The sequence below is a fragment of the Anoplolepis gracilipes genome, chromosome 15 (assembly GCF_047496725.1).
Source record: "Anoplolepis gracilipes chromosome 15, ASM4749672v1, whole genome shotgun sequence".
In the NCBI taxonomy this organism is placed as follows: domain Eukaryota; kingdom Metazoa; phylum Arthropoda; class Insecta; order Hymenoptera; family Formicidae; genus Anoplolepis; species Anoplolepis gracilipes.
In genome coordinates, this window is record NC_132984.1 from 72,501 (window position 1) to 93,571 (window position 21,071).

The 21,071-nt window shown below is 35.5% G+C and overlaps 1 protein-coding gene across 4 annotated transcripts in view; it reads right to left on the bottom strand.

Moving 5' to 3' along the window:
• Irsp53 (Insulin receptor substrate 53 kDa) overlaps positions 1–21,071 on the bottom strand; it is a 96,418-nt gene that overhangs the window by 11,025 nt on the left and 64,322 nt on the right. For 3 of the 4 annotated variants that reach the window (XM_072907482.1, XM_072907484.1, XM_072907481.1), the window contains exons 5-9: positions 7,157–7,218; positions 1,622–1,693; positions 1,310–1,513; positions 765–956; positions 1–202 (exon numbers count right to left, since the gene is read on the bottom strand). The exon at positions 1–202 is cut by the window's left edge and continues 57 nt beyond it. In XM_072907482.1, the coding sequence (XP_072763583.1) occupies positions 1–202; positions 765–956; positions 1,310–1,513; positions 1,622–1,693; positions 7,157–7,218 (732 nt within the window). The remainder of the gene's footprint in view (positions 203–764; positions 957–1,309; positions 1,514–1,621; positions 1,694–7,156; positions 7,219–21,071) is intronic. The other variant, XM_072907483.1, reaches the window with a different exon arrangement.

Sequence of the window (21,071 nt, forward strand, 5' to 3'; positions counted from 1 at the left end):
GGACAGCGGGAAGATGCGGCGTTGGGCCGAGATGGCTGCCAGACGACTGCGAATTGCCAGGTAACGGGCCCAATCGCAGTTCCAGGCAGGAGCTGTCCATGCTTCGTGTCTTTCGCAATTGCGAGCTCATCGTTGTCAGTTCGGAGCCACCGTTTTCCTCGTCCTCCGGCCAGAATGATGTTTGCTGCCAAGATGTAAATTGCTATAAATAATTCACAATCCTTAACACCGCGCACGCTCACATGATCACATCTTTTATTAATTGCTTGTACACACATAAAGTATTGTATAATGTTAGATAATTCGTTAAAAACTTTTATCGTTCAATTCAAATACAATATTTTTTGCGAAAAAATTGCGTTGCTGAATTAGCGGTGCTTTTCGTTATTTGAACAATTCGACATCTTACCTTTATGTAGAGATAAAAGCTAGATGAATATAAGCATATACTATTGCCAATTTTTAGCTTAAAAGTGTTAAAAAAGTAACTGTGATTAGAGAGAAAAGTATACATGTATTGTCTTGTTCAAACTATGTTTATAGATAAAACTCATCATTCATTTGTTATACTTATTATTTTATCTCATCTTCAATTAAATGCTGAATAATGTATAATAATATATAATAAAATATAATTAAACGTCAAATGGGAAGAAATAGAATCACGATCACGAGAATAGATGTTGGCGCTTGTTGGATCACGTTGGGTCCAGGTGTGAATTGTTACGAAAGATTTACGCGATCAATTCAGTCCAGGAATTTACCCTGAGTCTGGAAGCGAACATGTCCTCCACCGACTGGGGCAAATATTCCCTGGTGGCGGCAACCTCGCGCCATTTATCAACCGAGGGATGAAGCGCGGCCAGTGCAACCTCATGAAAACTCGCATAGTGCTTCGCCAAGGAGCATTGTCGCTCTAGCACGAAACCGTATCGTCGTCTCTCCTGAGTCATCGCCTGTGAAAAGAACGAACCGAGTATTAATGGACTCGCTCCGTTAATCCCCATCTCTTGAATCTCATCGGTATAATCCATCATCGGTATATAGTCCGTCATCCTTAATATATTTAACAATCACTTTTACATTCTCTCTCTACAAGCTTTTCCTCTACATTATATTAGCTTGCGCTTGCGCTTCTTTTATTACATCACTTTCACAGAACGGTGTACTTCTACAATAACAATAATAACACACGCGCGCGCGCGCACACAAAAATTCTTGTTTAATATACACATATAGAGATTGATGGATAATCTATTGTATCTATAATCTATAATCTTTTCTATACAACTTCTCGCGCGTTACTTACATTTTTCAGGCTCTGCTCGCAGAAGGCGTCAAGCTTGGTCTTCTCCTCTTCGAGAATCTGCATGTTCTTCAGCTCCTTGTCCATGGCGAGGCCGCTCTTATTGGCGGCTCTCGACTTCTTTCTTTGTTTCTTCATGGTCGCGGCCGCTTTGCTGTAGGTCTCGGATCTAGTCTTGTGCTGCTGAAGAAACTTCTTCTGCTCGCTCTAAAAGTCCATCCCCCGGCGTTGCATTATTCATTGTCATCAAAAGTCCGGGACTCGAGGACGAGTAATGTCCCTTTCGAGAATCGGTTTCGCCGGCGGTTTACTTACCTGAACCACTTTAGTGTCCTTCTCCAGGTTGGTCTCCAATGGCACCAGTAGATCCACGTAGAATGCTTTTAGCTGAAAAGAATAATCATAAAAAATTGTTAAAGGCTCTAAAAAATAAAAATAAACACATATGCACACACATATATATATATACATAGGTATATTCTCATTTCTCATTTCTATTCTTTAACTTTCTTAAACTTTAAACATTACAATAACAATCATTTAAGAAATAATTTTCTTTTTCTTAAATTTTTATTCAATTTCTGAGATGATGATTCTGATGTAAGTGTACTCTAGTATATCTAGTAAAATGAGACATCAAAAATTTAAAATATGAATGTAATGTGTAAATTGCATAGATTTCAAGTATGTAATAATTATGAATAAAATGACTACTATAAAACTAGAAAAAGAGAGATAAGTTACGTTTATTATTATTATTATTATTATTATTATTATTATTATTATTATTATTACAATATTATATATAAGACATAAGAGACGTTGAAACATTTAAAAGCAAAGACGACGCAGAAATAGCGGGCGCTTCGTATCGAGCTAGCGAGAGAGAAGATTAAGAGAGCAATGTTTCTTTATTTCCGCACCGAGTCTCAAGTTCGCTCTACGTAAGTTCAAGGCGGTTTACGAGAGTCTCTAGCGAGCCAGACTTAATTTATACCCGTATAGAAGTAGTCTCTGGTTGAATGTACCTCCATGGCGCGTGCGACGACAAAGATGCTCTTTATTCGTCATGAGAAAGAACATTGAAAGCGACAATTCCGCGTAAAATTCCGAATAATAAGCGTTGTAGTAACGTGAACGCGAAAGCGAACCATTATACATATAATATATGTATAATTCAAGTCAGGAACGTCCATCAAATAAAAATACCTGCTCGAGAAAAATATGAAAATGACGAAATCAAATTTCTAGACAATCAAATATATAGATTATTAGGTATCTGTGTGTTTATCCAACTTTACTTCCGAAATTTGGAAATCCCGCATTCGGTTCGACAAATTCGACATTTTGACTTTCGTCAACGCTTATTGTTAGTATACATATACATATATTTGATCGAGAAATCTTGTTCGGTGTCCCCGCCCCCGCAGGAAACCCGACTCTCGAATATCGAGAAAATCGAGAAAATCGAGAAAATCGAGAAAATCGAGAAAATCGAGAAAATCGAGAAAATCGAGAAAATCGAGAAAATCCGAAAATTGAGTTCAACTTGGCAATGAGGCTGTCTGACAATGAGTTTGATTCATCATCCTTGACAATCTCATCCCTTAAATCTTTGTTCGCAATCAAATCATTATCCGGTGTACCTCTAGCCAGTTATTGGGCAAACGGCGCCAAAACGTCTGTTTTGCAAAAGCATAATTTTCTAAAAACCGTGATAATGATATCTTTATGTTTGTCAGCTACTTCGGAAATTCGTCGGCGTTAATTAATCAACTCTTTTCAAATGCTCTCCTCAACTCTCCATCGGCGTTTCTTCGAGAGTTACCCCCTATCATGCCGTTCTCCTCTCACAACTCCCCCATACTCACGTGCTCGCGTTTCACGAACAAGTTGTTTGTTTTACAGTTCGAGCGCCCTTTTGCCTCGCTTTTTGTACGTCGCTCAAAGGTGGTAGGCGGATTGCAGCCGTTCGTTGCTATGGCGGCTATATGTGTGGGTAAGAGAGAAAGAGGAGGGAGATTCAACTTTTATCTGTTTTTTTCCTCCCTCCACCACCGCCCTTCCCTTCTCTTCCCTTCCCTTCCCTTTCCTTCCCTTCCCTTGCCTTGCCTTCCCTTCTCCACCCCCTTTTCTCGCGGAATACGCGAATCTCTACGCATCGTGAATTTAATCCGCGAGCTTTTAGAGAACGCCGCCTATTTTTATTGGGAAATTCAGCACTCTTTATATCTGATTGTGAGCGATGGCCGTCGTCGCTGTCGCCACCACGTTGCGTTGCGTTGAGTCGAGTCGAGTCGAGTCGAGTCGAGTCGAGTCGAGTCGAGTCGAGTCGAGTCGGGTTCGCGGGAGCGAGGAAGCGAGGAAGCGAGGAAGCGTCTTTTTCCGGACACTTCACTTCAGTTTGCTTTGCCTCGCTTCATCGACCGATAATTATGGCGTTTCCGCACCGACTTCTAGTCGAGTTACCGGATATCAGAAAATCAATAGAAGCAGAAAATACTGGAAATGTTGGTTATGAGTTTCTGTCTGTAACCCGTTAAAGTTACAAAGAAATAAATAATTGTAAATTTTTTTTTCAAGTAATTTGTATATGCGCACTTTATAGTATACATATATTGCCGATATATGTACCTATATATATTTATATAAAAAGAAATATAAAAACCTAATTCTTTAATTAATTGAATAACATTTTTCTAACATAATTTAATACCTATATATATTAAAATGTCTTCAATTTCCGAAAAGAGGGGAAAAATATATAATATTAAAACGATTCGATGGATTAACAATCTGCAAAAGTCAAAATTACATAATTGCAATTGAGACGGAAAAGTCTCAACCGATCGATGAAAAAAAGATACGAAAGGCAGAAAGCAAAAACGCGCCCGCCAAAAAGCTGCAAAGTAATGCGAGCTACGTGAGCTCCGTGAGCTCCGTGAGCTCCGCTTCATATAGTCCGCGGTCCCTCCCCATCCACCCCATTGGACTTGGCACTCGTTCTCCTTTTCGCCCAACACTTTTTCCGCCTGCTTCTTCCAAATATTCTTCTCAACATAATCTTTGTCTGGCGTACGTTTTTCATCGGCGGATGCCATCGTGACGCAGCGCCTATACGTATATGTATATACATGTACGATTTGTTTGTATGTTTGTTTCTTCGAAAATTCCTCGAGAATTCAAAGGTCAATGACCATTTTTACGCAATAGGGACACATTCTCCATGACGAACAAATTATTTCCTTATTTACTTATGTTATGTATAACATAGAGATTAATTATATAAAATTATATTGTGTGTGTGTGTGTGTGTGTGTGTGTGTGTGTGTGTGTGTGTGTGTGTGTGTGTGTGTGTGTAATATTACATACACAATTTTAAAATTATAAACATTTTATAAAATTTATAAACAATTGTGAAAAATGCGAATTAAATAAGTTTTAAGATTGTAAGAATATTATTAATTAAGGGGACTGAGACTTTTCATTCAATTTTTCAAAACTCCGTTTTAACTTTTAACAGAGTTTTAATTCTTGTCTTCTATTTGTTTTTTAGCTAAATTGATTGGATGCGTACCAGCGTTCCAACTGTATTCGTTAGTTATTCAATTTATTCGATATAAAAGAAGTTAATAATGTTAATGAGCGTAAGTGAGATAAACTGACAATGAGTTATAAATTAATATTTCTCAAATATACATATATGTATGTATTTCCCAAGTATGTATGTACATGTGCGGATGTGTCTTTATTACAAACTTACTTACTTACTTACTGTTTCGTATATAGTAATTGCAAATCACAAACATATGTATATGTATATGTATATGTATATGTACGTGCACGCGTAAGAAAATAATATAATCTAGTTTTGCTTGCGCTTTAGCGGAAAAAGCTACAGTAAACTTAATGTTACTTAATTGTCCTGGCGGAAAAGAAGTGTTTTTAGTTTTGCCGCTAGGTTCCGGATTAGATGAGGATTAAGGTAGAGCTAGGTTATATTATGTTAGCTCTCTCGCTGGAGGGATATTTTTGCAGAGAGAGAGAGAGAGAGAGAGAGAGAGAGAGAGAGAGAGAGAGAGAGAGAGAGAGAGAGAGGTCCGGAACAAAATTACAAAATGCAATGGCGCTATGTCCGAGAGACGGACGGCTGGAAAGTCGTAATAACACTACATGTCGTTATGGTCGCAACGAGATTCTATGCTCAAACGAAACGCCTGCGGGGTATAATGTCGCCCCTGAGCCAAGCGAAGGCGAGTCGCGAGGATCAAAGAGATTCTCGCAGACTTCCGCGTATATCGTTCTATAGGGTGTTGTAAGATCGACAATGAGGGGACGCAGAGACGGAAGCAAAGTATATATATATATATTTTTTTTTTCTTTCTTTTTTGCAAAAAAAATAACAATATTTTTCAGAAAAAGAAGAAAATATTGTAAAAAAATAGATTAGATGAGCAATAACATAATTATTAATATTACGTTTTAAGCTATATTAAATTTATAATTAAAATAGTTAATAATTATTATTGATATTTTTATATTGTTATAAGCTATTATTCATTTTTATTATCTAATTTTTTTTATTTAACTGATATCTCTCGGGATTATACATATATTATATTTCGAGCAATGTAAACCATAATTATAAAAGTTCAATTCATCATGTGAATACAAGGTGGGTTGAAAATATAATGGTATATACTAGTATAATCACAAAAAAGAGATAAATTCACATACAACAATGAGTTGAGAATGTAAACTAAAATTTTTCTCTAAAACGTTTTAAAAATAATCAATTAAAAATTTTTGAAAATTAATAATAGATTTACATTTTTTTTAAACTTAAATAATTTCTAATGAATTTATTACTCACATATCGTTGAATTTGCCTGGCGATTAATAATATACATTAATATACACATAAAAGTATAACATTTCATTTATTGTTGGTAAAAGAATTCAAAATAATTTAAACCATTGAAAGAGAAAGAGAAGTTGTGTGTAAAAGTATCAACATAATTTTCATTTTTTTCAATAAAAAGAATTTTAATAATTACTGTCGAGATAAATTTAAACAAACGCAAATATATGTCATTATCAATTTTCCAATTAATTTATAGAATCAATTTTCTCGAAACCAAAGCGTGCACAAATTTTATTTTCTATTTCTTATTTATTTTTTGTATAAAAAATCATCAGTCTTTTTTTTATAAATTTTTTTTATAATACGTTTTTCGCGGTTCACAATATAGAAAAAACAAAGAGATGCGAGTTTCCAATACATATATAGGCTTGGCACGATGGTGACAAGGACATCTTTACGAATCTTGGCAGACGCGACCGTCTGACGTAATCTCCGGAAATGGACGGCGCCAGGGTGAAAGACGGACGGAAAAAAAAATGAGAGAGGCAATATGTGCCTACTTTTAGCTACCCTACGAAATGTCTCGAAATATTATTCGATCGTAATAGTTTTTCTTAAAAAAAAAAAAAAAAAAAAAAAAAAAAAAAAAAAAATACAATGCTGCAATAAAAAATTGTAAAATTAATATTAAAATTAAAATCTTAATTTTTGATGCTATTAGAAAGATATTAAAATGTTATTAGAATAGAAATAGAATGCGAAATTTTTCTCGTTATAGGCATCTGAATTCTATATTTCTATAATCAAAGAATTCAATAGAAATCAATTACAGGGAAGAAAATAATTTAACTTTTCAATCATAATAAATTCATCTTTAAAATATCACCTTAAGAAAAAGCCTCATTCTTTAAAGAAATATCTCCTTTTTCTTATTCTATTAAATTCTATTAAATATTAATATATACATATATATTGTATATACTTACAATGTTCATTTCCTGATCCTGGATTTCTTTGTATACCTCGACGATTCTCATCAGTGCGAAACCTACAACATAAAAAGCAGGCCTCGATCAGACCAAACTCCAATCGTTCTCACTAGGACTCTTCTCGCGGGATCGAACGACCAGAACTTTCGTCCTGAATTATTCAGACGCGGTTTGGCATCGCCGATACTTTAATCCAGCACGAAGCGGAGAGTAGGGGTAAAAGTGTAGAACAAGGGTAAGGGGGGGAGGGGGCGAGAACCGTGATAGCTTAAAGCGGCGCGTTACGATGCTTGTGGTTGCCCGCTTCGAGTGACTTTCCTCGACCGAAAGCTCGCGGAAAGCTCGCTACGAAAAATAAAGTTTCTACGGAGAGGGGAAGGAAACTTTTCCCATGGAAACGTTTCCTTCCCCCCGCTCCTCTCTCTCTCTCTCTCTCTCTCTCTCTCTCTCTCTCTCTCTCTCTCTCTTTCTCTCGTTCAATCCTTTTCTAAAATGAATTTTTTTTTGTTTTTTCTGCAAACAAAATGTCGAGTCTATATTGGCATAAACTTGGACGAAGATCGATGAAAACAAAAACTTTTAAAACGAGGAAATAAATTCCATATCAGCAGCACACATTCACGCGCACACGCGCGCACACACACACACACACACACACACACACATAATATATTAAATATTACATTTTAAATAATTTTTCCTTCTCGTATATAGTTTTATATAGTTCCCTTCTTTCGCGTAGATGAGAGAGGAAATATATCGCTTTTTTTTTTTTTTTTTTTTAAGTATATGAATTTTCCTTACGTTTGCATGATTTCCACTATTACGAAAAGAGCCCGTTTTGATGTAGCGTGAAAAGATATCGGCGGCTACAGCTCCTAGGTCACGTGCGACAAATATCGCCTACGCGATAACGCACGTGACGGCGGATACTGTCGAGCTACCGCTATATCTTGTACATATATTTCTTCTTTACTTCGCGAAGCACGATATCCGCGTGCCGCGCGATTTTTACTCCCGCGTGTGCCGCGAATTTTACATTTTATCGAACGAAAATCCGATATCTTGAATATATATATACCTTCGACGGATGTATTAGTCATCTGGATGTTAGATGTGCGTGCCGTCGTTCAGAAGTATGAACGCGGAAACGTCGTATTCTTATGCGTTTCTCGCGCATTCTTTTAAATATCCGACAGGATCGAACGACAGTATCCAATTTGCGAGTTTCAAACAAATACTCTAGATTAAATGACAAATCTTTTAAATCTTTTTTCTAAAGGATATCGAACATGAACAGGATGCTTTGCCCTTTACAACCGCTTCAATTTCTATTGACACAATTTTGCATATTTATTATATATTATGCGACAAAATTATAATCATCAGATACGCAAAAAAAAAAAAAAAAAAAAAAAGAAAAAAAACTGTTTATAAATAGACTATTTGTATTTGACAATTTTTTTTCCTATCCTATATAAATGTCGCATCCCTTTTTTTTTTTGTTTTCTTTGCAAACGATGGAAATGTTGCCGTTTGCAATGTTCTTATTAATATCATTTAAGTTAATAAACTGTAATTATATATATAAAAATTGTCACGATTTTATGATAATTCACAAAAGTTATATCTTCATTATACGCCTAACAATAATAAAATTGACAGATGTAGATAGTTGCGAAGAGAAAGAAGTTTATCCGTTTCCGATCATGATTTCCCATTCAATCTTTCTACTCTGAATTTCGCATTCGTTTAAAACCCGATGATCTCAAAGAACATAAATTTTTGATAGCCAGTGATGTCCGGTGGAATTTCAGTATCTTCGCGTGGTAGAATTTCTCCTATCTTTTCCTTCTTGCCTCCGGCGAACGGAAACGAACAACGGGGTCACGTGCAGCTGCAACGACAGCTATTACCTGGTTCTTAAATGAAAGGCTAAGGATAGTAGACAACGGTAGACAAAGGGCGCGCCTGTCGTATCTCAACCGTACAATATCGTAATCCTCCGCCACGCGAGAAACTCGCTCCGAGCTCCGAGCTCCGAGCTCCGAGCTCCGAGCTCCGAGCTCCAAGCTCCAAGCTCGAGCAAGCCCCCCGTTTACCGTTTATACGTTCCCGTTCCAGTCTGGCGATCTCGATGGATATGTATATAGGGTAGCCCCGGAAGAAAATACTATCGTAGAAAAGCTTACGCATCTGCGGAATATAAATATGTCGGATTTTAAATGTGCCGGAGATTTTTAAAAATTTTTCATACATTTCAAACAGCGAAAAATCTCTTTTCGAATTCTCCATGAATCTTGAATCTTTTATACAATTTTTGAGATACGACACGCGTATTCTCGAATTCATAGATATTATCGTTCTTTAATGTCTCAAGTGTTTTCAAATGTGATGTGTGACGTAGTCTAAAAAGGGAGAATACAAACAATTTACGACCGTTGTTTTTATATTCGGCCAAGGATATCCTTTGTCATTGTTTTAATTCTTATGAAATGTATATACATATATATATATATATATATATATATATATGGTCGAGACAAGAGACCTTTGCTGAATTTCTTGAAAAAGAAAAGAAAAAAAAAAAAAAAAAATAGATTGTGCGTGCGATCTCGTGCGAGAGTATCACGTAACGAAGCTGTTGAAAAGCTTTTCCGCGTGACTTTACTCATCGACTATCCCCTCGGCCCTCGGCGGATTTTCCACGCCTGCCGTAGATCCATCCGTTGTTTCTGCTTAAACCTCATGCGACGAGCATTAGCCCAAGCCGCACGCTTATAGGGAAGGGGGAAGCCTAAAGCCCCGCAAGCGTAGTTACGCCTCGTTACATCTCGCCGTATATCCATCTCCCCCAACCCCCTGCAATCTGCGATACGAGATGGCAACACAAGCGACTCGCGGATCTCGCGATAGAAAATACACGGTATTCAAATTCATCGCGATGAGATAACTTTACATGACTTTACACGAAGGAAAGCAAAGAAATAAATAAGAAAATTTATTGCTAGAGAAAGAGAGAGAGAGAGAGAGAGAGATGAAAAAATATTTTTTTTCGTTTCCATTAAATTATCATATAATAAAATTGCCGAATGTTTAGACGAAAAAGAAATTTGCAAAAGAAAAGGTAAATAGATAAAGTTTGTATAAAATGGTTAGAACAATAATAAAACAATAAAAGTACATTTTCATTTTCTGTCGAATTATCGTAGGAGAGAGGGCGAGAAAGAGCAAGAGAGAGAGAGCGAGAGAGAGGGGGGGGAGGGGGAGGAAAAGGGGAGAGAGGGAGAGAGAGGAGAGGGGAAGGGAGAGAGAGGAGAGGGGAAGAGAGAGAGGGGGGGAGAGAGGAGAGGGGAAGAGAGAGAGAGAGAGGGGGGGGAAGAGAGAGGAGAGGAGAAGAGAGAGAGGGGGGGAGAGAGAGAGAGAGAGAGAGAGAGAGAGAGAGAGAGAGAGAGAGAGAGAGACGAGAAAGATTTGACTAAAAAAATTACACAAGTGTTAGAGATTAATAAATAATAAAAGTTTACATAAAAATAGAAATGTGTTCGATACCCGGTATATCGCGTACACATTATTTTGTTGGCGCATATTCCGGCATCCAACGAGACGGATTCCGATAAAGTAGGAAGCTAGTAATTGAAGATAGTAAGATAATACGTAAGATGTGCATCTTTGTTAGATAGTAACCGAACAATGTCTCAACGAGTTCTCTTGTCATGTAACGCGATCGCATTAAGGCGAGCCATTTACAACCGTTCGATACGAAACTCCGTACAACGCGACGCGACGCGACGCGACGCGGACGCGTAGAGAGGCCGAGCCCCGAGCTCCGAGCCCCGAGCCCCGAGCCCCGAGCCCCGAGCCTCGAGCCCCGAGCCCCGAGTCCCTTTCACCGCTCTTCAATCTCAGCGTTAATGCATCCAACCGACTATGATAGGGCGAAACGGGGGATTCGTGTGCTCGCCGTGCGAAATTTCTCTCTTGTTACACAATAGGAAGCCTCGCGTTACAAGTGTAAACGAGAACCAGCGATGCTTGGAATACTGGGGAAGCTGCAAAGCTTCCTCTCGTACAGAGAGCGTAAGTACGTGCGAATGTGTGCGAGTCTTTTCACACAGAACGTAGGCGTCGTCGTCTTCTCTTCAATCTTCCATCTTCAATCGCTTTTAAATATTCGAGTATTTCGAGTAAAAAAAAAAAATTCTCGAAATATTGTTGCATCACTTTACGTTGCATGTCATTAAAATTTGCCAGTTTGTTATAAACAGTTTATTACAAATATTAGTTGGGGCTGGTATACATTATATATATATATAACATATATTGTATTTACATTATATGTATATGTATAATGTTTGGCTCAAAAGGGGAGGAGGGAGGGGGAGGGGGGGGGGGAAGATAGACATATTGGTTTGACCTTGAGTTGTACCTACGTGCCAAAGTTACGCGGAGATCAACTCTTTTTTTTTTTTTTCTTATACATACATATAAATCGAATCTTTACAACATTCTATGGAAAAAGGATACGTTATAAGGATATAATGGCCAAAAATTCAATAATTTACGAGCTATACATATGTATATGTTGTAATTTAATTCAACATAATTTTATATAACTCGTAAAATATTGATTTTTCAGTTATTTTATCTCGATACTTTTGTGCATATTGCGCATAGAATAATGAGAGAAATCAATTAATGTAAAGAAAATAATTGACTTTAAGAAAAAGTAGGAATTTGCAACAAGCAGTTGCAGTTATTATTATTTTTTAAGACAATTACGTATTATTCTTTACATCAATTGATTCCTCTCATTATTTTGTGCGTAAAAGTATCGAGGTAAGATAATTGAAAAATAAATATTTTACAAGATATTTAATAACTAGTTTATTATTTAGTAAAATTATGTCGAATATTAAAGTATAAAATATCTGGAAAAATAACGCTTTCAGTATTTTCAGATTTTTCCCAGTTTTAATGTGGAAAATTTTAAATTTGTGGTTCTTTAAATCCGAGTTTATTACGCACAAGCCTCTCACACCAGCCTCTGATTAATCCACTCCAAACCCCAAACCCCAAACAGAGTTCTCCCCTGCGTCGAAGGCCACATGCATTTGGACTTTGGACGCATTTAAAACGCCAAATCCATGTGGCGGATTGAGAGAGTGTAATATAAGCAGCGTACAAAACGTCAGAGGTGCGTTCAATCGGCGGAGCCGAGTCAAACGGAATGTACGATTTCGCAGAGGTTTATTTCGGATTCGGAGTTGCGGACGCTAATATTGAATCAACGAAAAGTAAATAGAGGTTGTTTTCGATTTCGAGTCGGGATCCACAATTGGGCACAATATTTACGGCCGACTTGCGAAAATGCAAGTTTTACAAATTCGACTTTCCCGAAAGTCCGAGGTCCGAGGTCCGAGGTCCGAGGTCCGAGCAAACTCGAGCGACTTGTGTTGCTCGCCGCAGAAATATATATATATAGAAATAAATAAACAATATATACGAGTATATATATCCCAAACGGAAATAAACTCTGTTCAAATTTCTTTCATGTTTTCATGAGAAAAGTCCTTGATACGTACATGTATATCTAAAGCTGATTGCGAGTTTCCATTTACAATTAGACTTACCTTAAACACGGTGCTACGCTCGAGAAAATTTCATACCGTTTTTTTCTTCGTCCTTTCTGTCAGTTTCAATTTGCATAGGCCGGTGAAATTTTATCACCAAACCAGTCATAATTTGCTGGGGGATCTGAATTTGTTAACTTTAGAAGATCGTAGGTCGTAGGGTTTTGCTGGATATCTGATATACTGATTATGTTTTATGTACAAATTGGTTGGTACAAATTACTATCTGGATTATTCCGATTTGTTCGAGTACATTGGTATGTACAAATTTTTTTTTATAGAGTCACACTGCCTGTCCTACGAACATTTATAATATATATTTATATATATATAAACCGTTAAATCGTTTATGCTCGCTGACGAACGAATTTTCGACTCACATTGATTTCTTTCGTACGAATCCAAGTTTTATATTGAAAAAGAACTCACACTCTCTCTCTCTCTCTCTCTCTCTCTCTCTCTCTCTCTCTCTCTCTCTCTCTCTCTCTCTCAACTTTGTTCTGTCTCTTTCTTTTCTAATTTTTTCAGTTCTTTTTTGTAATTATATTACTACAATCGTATTTTTCGATTGATTTTTTACTCTCCTCTGATGTTTGGTATCGTATGCTGTATCGTACTAGAGAGTTTTGCCCATAAAATTTGGATTAAATAAATAAATAAATAAATAAATAAATAAATATATATATATATATATATATATATATATATATATAAATAATTACTAATTAACAACTAAAGGATGTATAAAATGTATTTACCATTATTTTATTTCAATCACATATACAAGATTTATTGATAAAAAAAAAAGTATTTAAATTATTATGTTACATATTACAACACTGTATTTATAAATAATGTGTAATTCAATGACGATTATTCAATTATTTCAACTATTAATAAATCTCTAAAGTATTGTAATTAGAGAAATTATTGGAATAGATAATATAGATAATAGATAATTATATATACATAACAACACACGATGGAAAAATGTTCGACTTGAATCAATATTTAATTACGCTTCCGCGATTTCTACTTCGACGAAACATTATTATTATTATTATTATTATATATTTGGCGATATTATTGGCAATATTATGGAGCAATTGATTGATCGAAACGAGGAGGTAACCGAGTTAATGAATTTAATTAACTTTCGATTATTACGCGGCGATTGAATCGTGTCGCTTAATTGCCGCCTCTCTTCTGCATTTTACTCCAGTTTGTTTATCAATTGTGTTAAACAATATTTGTTATTAATTGTGCGTGTGTGTGTGTGTGTGTGTGTGTGTGTGTATACGCAACCGAAAGGACGCTTTCCGCCTTGCGGTCGATAAACTTTCGAAATAATAACAAAACAGGAGCGATGTTTAGCGCATGTCCTGTATAAACGATTAAAGTGGATCAATAAATCGAACAGGATTATCGTATGGCGCGTATGTTGGTTTAATTAACGCGATAGCATTATTAATTTATTAATACATATATAAAAAGTTGTAACGATAATGGATTTTTATTATTCTACGCGTCTTGATTCCACAAACAGAACGTTGTATATTACAATATTTATAATTTGTGTTTGCATCGATTTATGCAAATCCGCTTATTCCTGCAAAACGGCACGATCGAGTCGATAATTTATCATCCCGATGCGTCGATCGAATCAAAGTTACAGAACTCGGACTATCGAAGCAAGTTTAAACTTTAACTTTTCCGTGAAGATTTATTTTGATAAGCAACCGTGACATTTATTTTGCGATATTTTATATATTTTTAGCATAACATGTTGACATTATTAATTAAAAAATAATTGTGTAATCAATTGAAGAAGCATATTTATAAATTTTTAATCCCCTCAATGTTAAAATCTAGTGTCGTTTACAATTGCTTGTAAGCTTTAAAATATCAATTGTGACAATCTTGTTTGGATTCAATAAATCGAGAAAATTCCTCACCATTCGTATTAAACAATATTAACAATTGTATATTATAAAAATACGTTTGGATTAATATTCGAGATATATATATCATGAATTTTCGAATGCCTTGAAACGCGTTTTGCGCGTTTTGCGTTTTGAATAATATTCATTTGATTTAGAAAAATTGGATCCAAACGTCGTTTCTTGTGTGAAACTAGTTTCTGAAATACCTTGCAATCGTAACACTCTTATATACGACCGTCTATACGCAAGCATACATATGTATATATGTAGGCAATAAATTTCGCCTATTCGAAAGTGCGCCATAATTTCTTCGTCCTCGTCGCTTACGTTCACATGATACGACATTACTGCTGCGAAATGGCATAATATTGTAAAAAGAAAAACAGCGTTCCAAAATCAATTCTGTCGACGTGAGAGGTGTGGATAAAATATTTAAAGATTTAAAGATTCAGCAATGTAAAAGTTGAGAAAAAAAAAAGAGTTTCAATAAAAATTTTTCAACAATACAACACATTTACAAAAATTAAAAAAAGAAGGAAAGAACTTAAAAAGAGAATTGAGAGAGAGAGAGAGAGAGAGCGCACATTTTTAAGAAAGAGACAGGGTAAGTACTTTTGACTTTTTTTTTTTTTTTTTTCTATTAACGGCCATCGATTAAACAAGATTTTTTTTTGTATAAGTAAAGAGGCTTAAAACAAACAATAATGATCGTTACATATGTATAATGTTCTAAATTCCTACGGAGATATAGATATTTTAATTTTTTTGTATCAAAGGTGGCAAACGGTTCTTCTTTTACAAAAGACCTCAAATAAAAATGATTTACACATATATATATGTAATACCTTAAATCACATCGGAAACGCTATACATATATGTAATGCATACTAGGTATAAAAAAAAATTCACATTATGGAGCTAACTTAATTTAAGATTTGACTCAAAGTTTAGTTTATAAAAAAATCGATAAGAATATGAAATATGTGCACCTATGTATCGCATATATTTCGACTTTGATGCGATTAGAGCATTATACGTCTTTGATCGATAGCCGGCCCTAAAAAAGAATTAACAGAAAAAAAAAAAAAAAAAAAAAAAAAAACGTCATATTTCATATGAAAATGTCCGTATAGCTTTTTCAGAATTAAAAAAAATATTTTTTTTTAATTTAGATTTTTTCATCTTTGAATTTTTAAGGATCTCGAAGCATATTAATATTTTACTTTATCAAAGCTTCGAATCTTTAATCAATTTCTTGCTTCGAATCGTTATCCGCTTTAACCATCGAATTCTCATCAAAATTATCCAACACAATGTCCCTTAACTGGTAATAATCCACCGGTAATGTAATTCGATCACGCGACGGCGAAATCCCACGTTAATTAGTTCGAGACAGCCGAGCCAGCTGAAAACTGTTTGTCTTGGCCTTTCTTGCTGGGCCGGGTCAGAATGTTGTCCTAGTCTAACCCCATCCGGAATCCTCCCTTTCTTCTCCTCATCCCTTTCATCTCCATCCCTTCTCTCTCTCTCTCTCTCTCTCTCTCTCTCTCTCTCTCTCTCTCTCTCTTTTCTCTCCTTCCTTCTTCTGCTTCTTTCTCTCATCAAACTCTGTAGGACGAGAATCGAGTTAAGGCAGAGGGGCTGCAACCATTTCTGGTTAAACCGAGGGTACTCCAATTTGTCTTAATTCTTTGCGCGTACCACTGACACCCTCAATTATTCCCCTGTTATTTTTCCAAAGCACGAGGATACGGTTAGAGATGTACAAATAAAGTATCTCGTGACAAGATGAATATAAAAAAAAGTAAATACCATATGTATATAAATATTACTTGTATAAACAAGCCGAAATTCAAAGAAATTTCAAAGAGATACATTTAAAAAAAATGAAATAGCTATCAAATAGTATACAGAGTGGTTTATTTTAATCGATCCACTAAAATATCTTAAAATTCATAAGTTTCGAATGAAAAGTTTTTAATAAAAGTAAATTGGCTCGAAGGCGGGGGGGGGGGGAGGAGGAGGAGATGGGCATATTGCTTTGACCTTGGGGGTACATGCCAAAGTCATATCATAATTTTCTTTGCGCAGAATATTTCAAAGAATCGATTTATATAAAAAAATCAAAGTAGTTCCATAAAAAGAAAAAGAAAGAAAAAAAAAAAGACAAAGTTGACCTTTTTATGATTTTAGCACGTACACTCAAGAGAGAGAAAGAGAGATCAAAGTAATATATCCCCTACAACTTTTTTCCGTTGGCTCTTCGAGCCAAACAACTTTTATCTGAAATTTGTTTTTTAATTTACAGATTTCAAGACATTCTAGTGGATTAATTAAAATGAGCCGCCGTGTATTAAATAATAATAAAGGAAAAGAAAGAAAGAAAGAATCGGATTAATAAGAGATTTTTGGCTCGAAATTTAATAAAATTCAAAAAAATTGATTGATAAAAGAACTTTATGTCAAATAAATGATAACTAAACAATTTTGTTTGATCAAGAAATATTAAATTCTCAATAAATAAATAATTTTAAAAATGTCAAAGGAAATGCATATTGAGAATTTAATACAAATTTTAGTAACACAAAATTGTTTTATTCAACAGAGAGTTTTTGAATATTCAAACTTTTTTATATCTCCGTGCATTAGAGTCCAGATTAAAGAAAAATTTTGTTGTATCCGAAAAATTTCGAAAAAATGCAAAGAGATCCAGACAAGAATAAATTATTCGCACTCTATTATCGATATTAAGTATATATTTATATTGAAATTAGATTGCACGTTAAACAAATGACTGTGGTAATCTCGCGTAATCTCCTCTCGTTCCTCGTGATACTTTCCTCTCGCGATACTCGAGAAGCAGGATGGATTCCACGTCCTTTGATCAGATGAGCATCAAAGAACACCAAGAACACACAAAATATGTTGCAAGATGGCGGCGCGGCGGCTGTCTTGAAGTCGGTGAAATCGAACCACGGGATGGTTTCGGTATTCGAAAAGAGTAACGACTCGTGTCAAGGGAGTTGGCTAAAGGTTGGGGAAGAAGAGAACGAGACACAAGGTGGATTGGGGGGGGATATTCGTAAGATAGAGCTGTCAAGAAGAGAGATGAAGTAGACGCGTGCCGGTTCTCCCTCCCTTCAACATTTCCCTGTTTCGTTATTCACGAGATGATACCAAGTATGTCGGAGATCAACGCTACCCGAGTCCCGAGTCTGATCTCGCCAATTCTTAAAATAAATGTGTATATCCCTTCCCCTCCTTTCCCCCACCTCCATCGTCCCACGCTTCCTGAGCTTCCGCGAGAGAAACGAGAGAAACGAAAGAAACGAAAGGAACGCAAATTCAAGACACATTTCTTCAAGAGACTCTTGCTCTTGCGAAGCATTCGAAGCGCGATCTCTCACTTTTCAAATAAATAAGTATAATATACATTATATATAATAGTTGTGTGCAAAATATATAATATGCATATTCTTAATTTTCCAAATAGTTTTTATCAAGGAAAAAAAAAAAAAAACACAAGGAGATACGCGAATAAATTTTTTAATAAAATTACAACGATTTTTACCTGTGTTTGTAAATGAGAAATTGCAAATTTCGATTTAAATAATTTCCATTAACCACACTACCTAGTTTATTTTTTTGTTTTTCATGGGCTTTACAGTTCCGTTTAGCGCTTTGAATAAACAAACGTTCGTTGATCTCGTTTTCCTCGTCGCTGAAAGATTCCGTGGAAAAAGAAGAAGAAGAAGAAGAAGAGAGAGAGAGAGAGAGAGAGAGAGAGAGAGAGAGAGAGAGAGAGGGGGGGGAGGGGGGGAGGGGGGATGGAGAAAATGAGAGCGGGGACGGTATATCACGGATTACAAGCGAAACCATCTGCTCGCTGATAAAAACGTCCGCGGTGCAGCGATGAGAAAAGCTTACTTTCCGAAACGAGATAGAAGCAGTGGCGGTGGTGGTGGTGGTGGTGGTGGTGGTGGTGGTGGTGGTGGTGGTGATGGCAACGGCAAAGAGAGGGTGGAGAGGGAGGAGAGGAAGGAGAGGGATGGTAAGAAGGTGAGTCGCGCTTCGGAATTTAATCTAAAGTAGAATCGCACTCCCCCGAGTAAAGCTCGCTTACACTTTATTTTATTTCGCTTTATACGTTCTCGCGTGCTTCCAATGGCAGCGCGTGCCTCGTCGCTGTTATGTTTCGCGAATCCTCTCGAGTTTCATCTTCGAAAACGATCCCGTGTTTATTCGCAAGAATTAGAGTGTGAATTTTTCAATCCAACGTGGTTGTTTAATTAAAATTACGAGTACGAAATGTACGAAATGTACGAAACAATGTTTGTTAAAACTGTGGATGTTTGAAATTTGACACTTGAAACTTTATATCCGCAAAAGTTTGAATTCTTCTCCAACATTAGAGAAAAACTACTCCTGATACGACGTCACCAATTTCTAAAATACCTACATATCGCAATCTCTCTCTCTCTCTCTCTCTCTCTCTCTCTCTCTCTCTCTCTCTCTTAGATTTTCTGTATTCTTTAAAATTTTATGATACATATATATAAATAAGGTTTATTTTATACTTGGCATCGCAAGAAAGATTAGATTTTTCAGTTGGCATAATGATGATTATCAAGCAGTTTACATCCAACTATTCGATCGTTAAAAATATATGTGCAACCTACTGTCCGTCGTCTCAATCACCACAATTATTGTACCTCAGAACATTTACAATTATAAAAATGAGGACATGACATCTACGTAGACGTCTTATCGATTTTCCGACTGAAGAAAAACAAGTAGTTTCTTACTATTGTACAATTTGACGACTTGTGAGATTGTTATTAATGTTTAAATAATAATAATAAATTTCCTAACATGATAAGATATACTCTGGGCAATGAGAGCCCATGCGCGAATGTTGATGCGTAATAAAACTGCGTAAAGAAACTGCGTAAAGAAATTAATTCTTTTCACGAAAGAATTTTTAATTAGTGCACAGAGCACATATTTAGATTCTCATTTTTGAGAATTCTAAAAACCCCTCTATACTCCCCTAAAGAGATGTAGACGAGAAAAAATATCGGGGCGAAGTCGCTGAATCGGGAATTGAACCCGAGTCTTTCGCTTGCCGGGCGACTGCTCTTCGCCCCGATATTTTTTCTCGTCTACATCTCTTTAGGGGGGTATAGAGGGGTTTTTAGAATTCTCAAAAATGAGAATCTAAATATGTGCTCTGTGCACTAATTAAAAATTCTTTCGTGAAAAGAATTAATTTCTTTACGCAGTTTCTTTACGCATCAACATCCGCGCATGGGCTCTCATTGCCGAGTATATATTATCATGTTTGTAAATATTGGAGCCGTATATATTTTCAAATTATTATAAATTTCCTACTTTAGTTTTTAAATTTAATTTTAGTATTATTTAACTTTATAACGAAACATAATCTAATTTATGATTAATTTATCGAGTGCTTATCACTGTTAGTTTATAGTTTATATTTTTTTTAGTTTTATAGTTGATTTATATTTTTTGTTTACGCTGAAAAAGATTCAAAAAAATCAAAACGTTCATATAATTCTCTAATGGAGAAAACGTATAATATTAATAAATTTGCGCTGCAAGTATCGCGCTGACTCTTATTTCCTTGTATTTAATTTAAATTTAAATTTCAGTAAACTTAAACTTTTTTCCCTTCTTGATTCTCTTCTGTGTTCCGAAAAGTTTCAAATATTAAAACATATTGTATTAAAGAAATAATAGCAAGAAAAAAAAAATACAAAACACCATAATTATTATAAAAACACGCAATCATGTTACTGCGAATTTTCGAAATTCGCGAAATTCTGTTACCGTGGAATTTTCACTGGAAGGTTTCATATCCGAAGCAAATAAATCTTTGCCTAGAAAAGAAGAAGACGCGGGCGGGTCGGGTTATAAGATCGATCGATCGTCAAAGTGCGGAGACGTGTACGTCGTTCCGAATATTCTCGCGTGAATAGTCGTTTCCTCGTGAGCATCTCGAAGGGTTGAAAGAACCTTTACAAGAGGATTAAGCAGGACGAGTGAACCGCAAATTTTTTACCGAAATGCAGAAAAGTCTGACTATTTTCTTGAAATGTACATCTTTTTTTTATAAAAATGTGTATAATACAAATATAATATATAAAAAGTTATTAAATTACACACACACATTTATTTATTAATTTATTATACAATATTTTTCTTCTAATGTTGTAGTTGTAATATTATATATTTTATGTGTGCATTAATTGCAACTTTTATTAGTTTTATATATATTAAATTTTGTTCAAGTATTTATAACACATTTAATTTCTA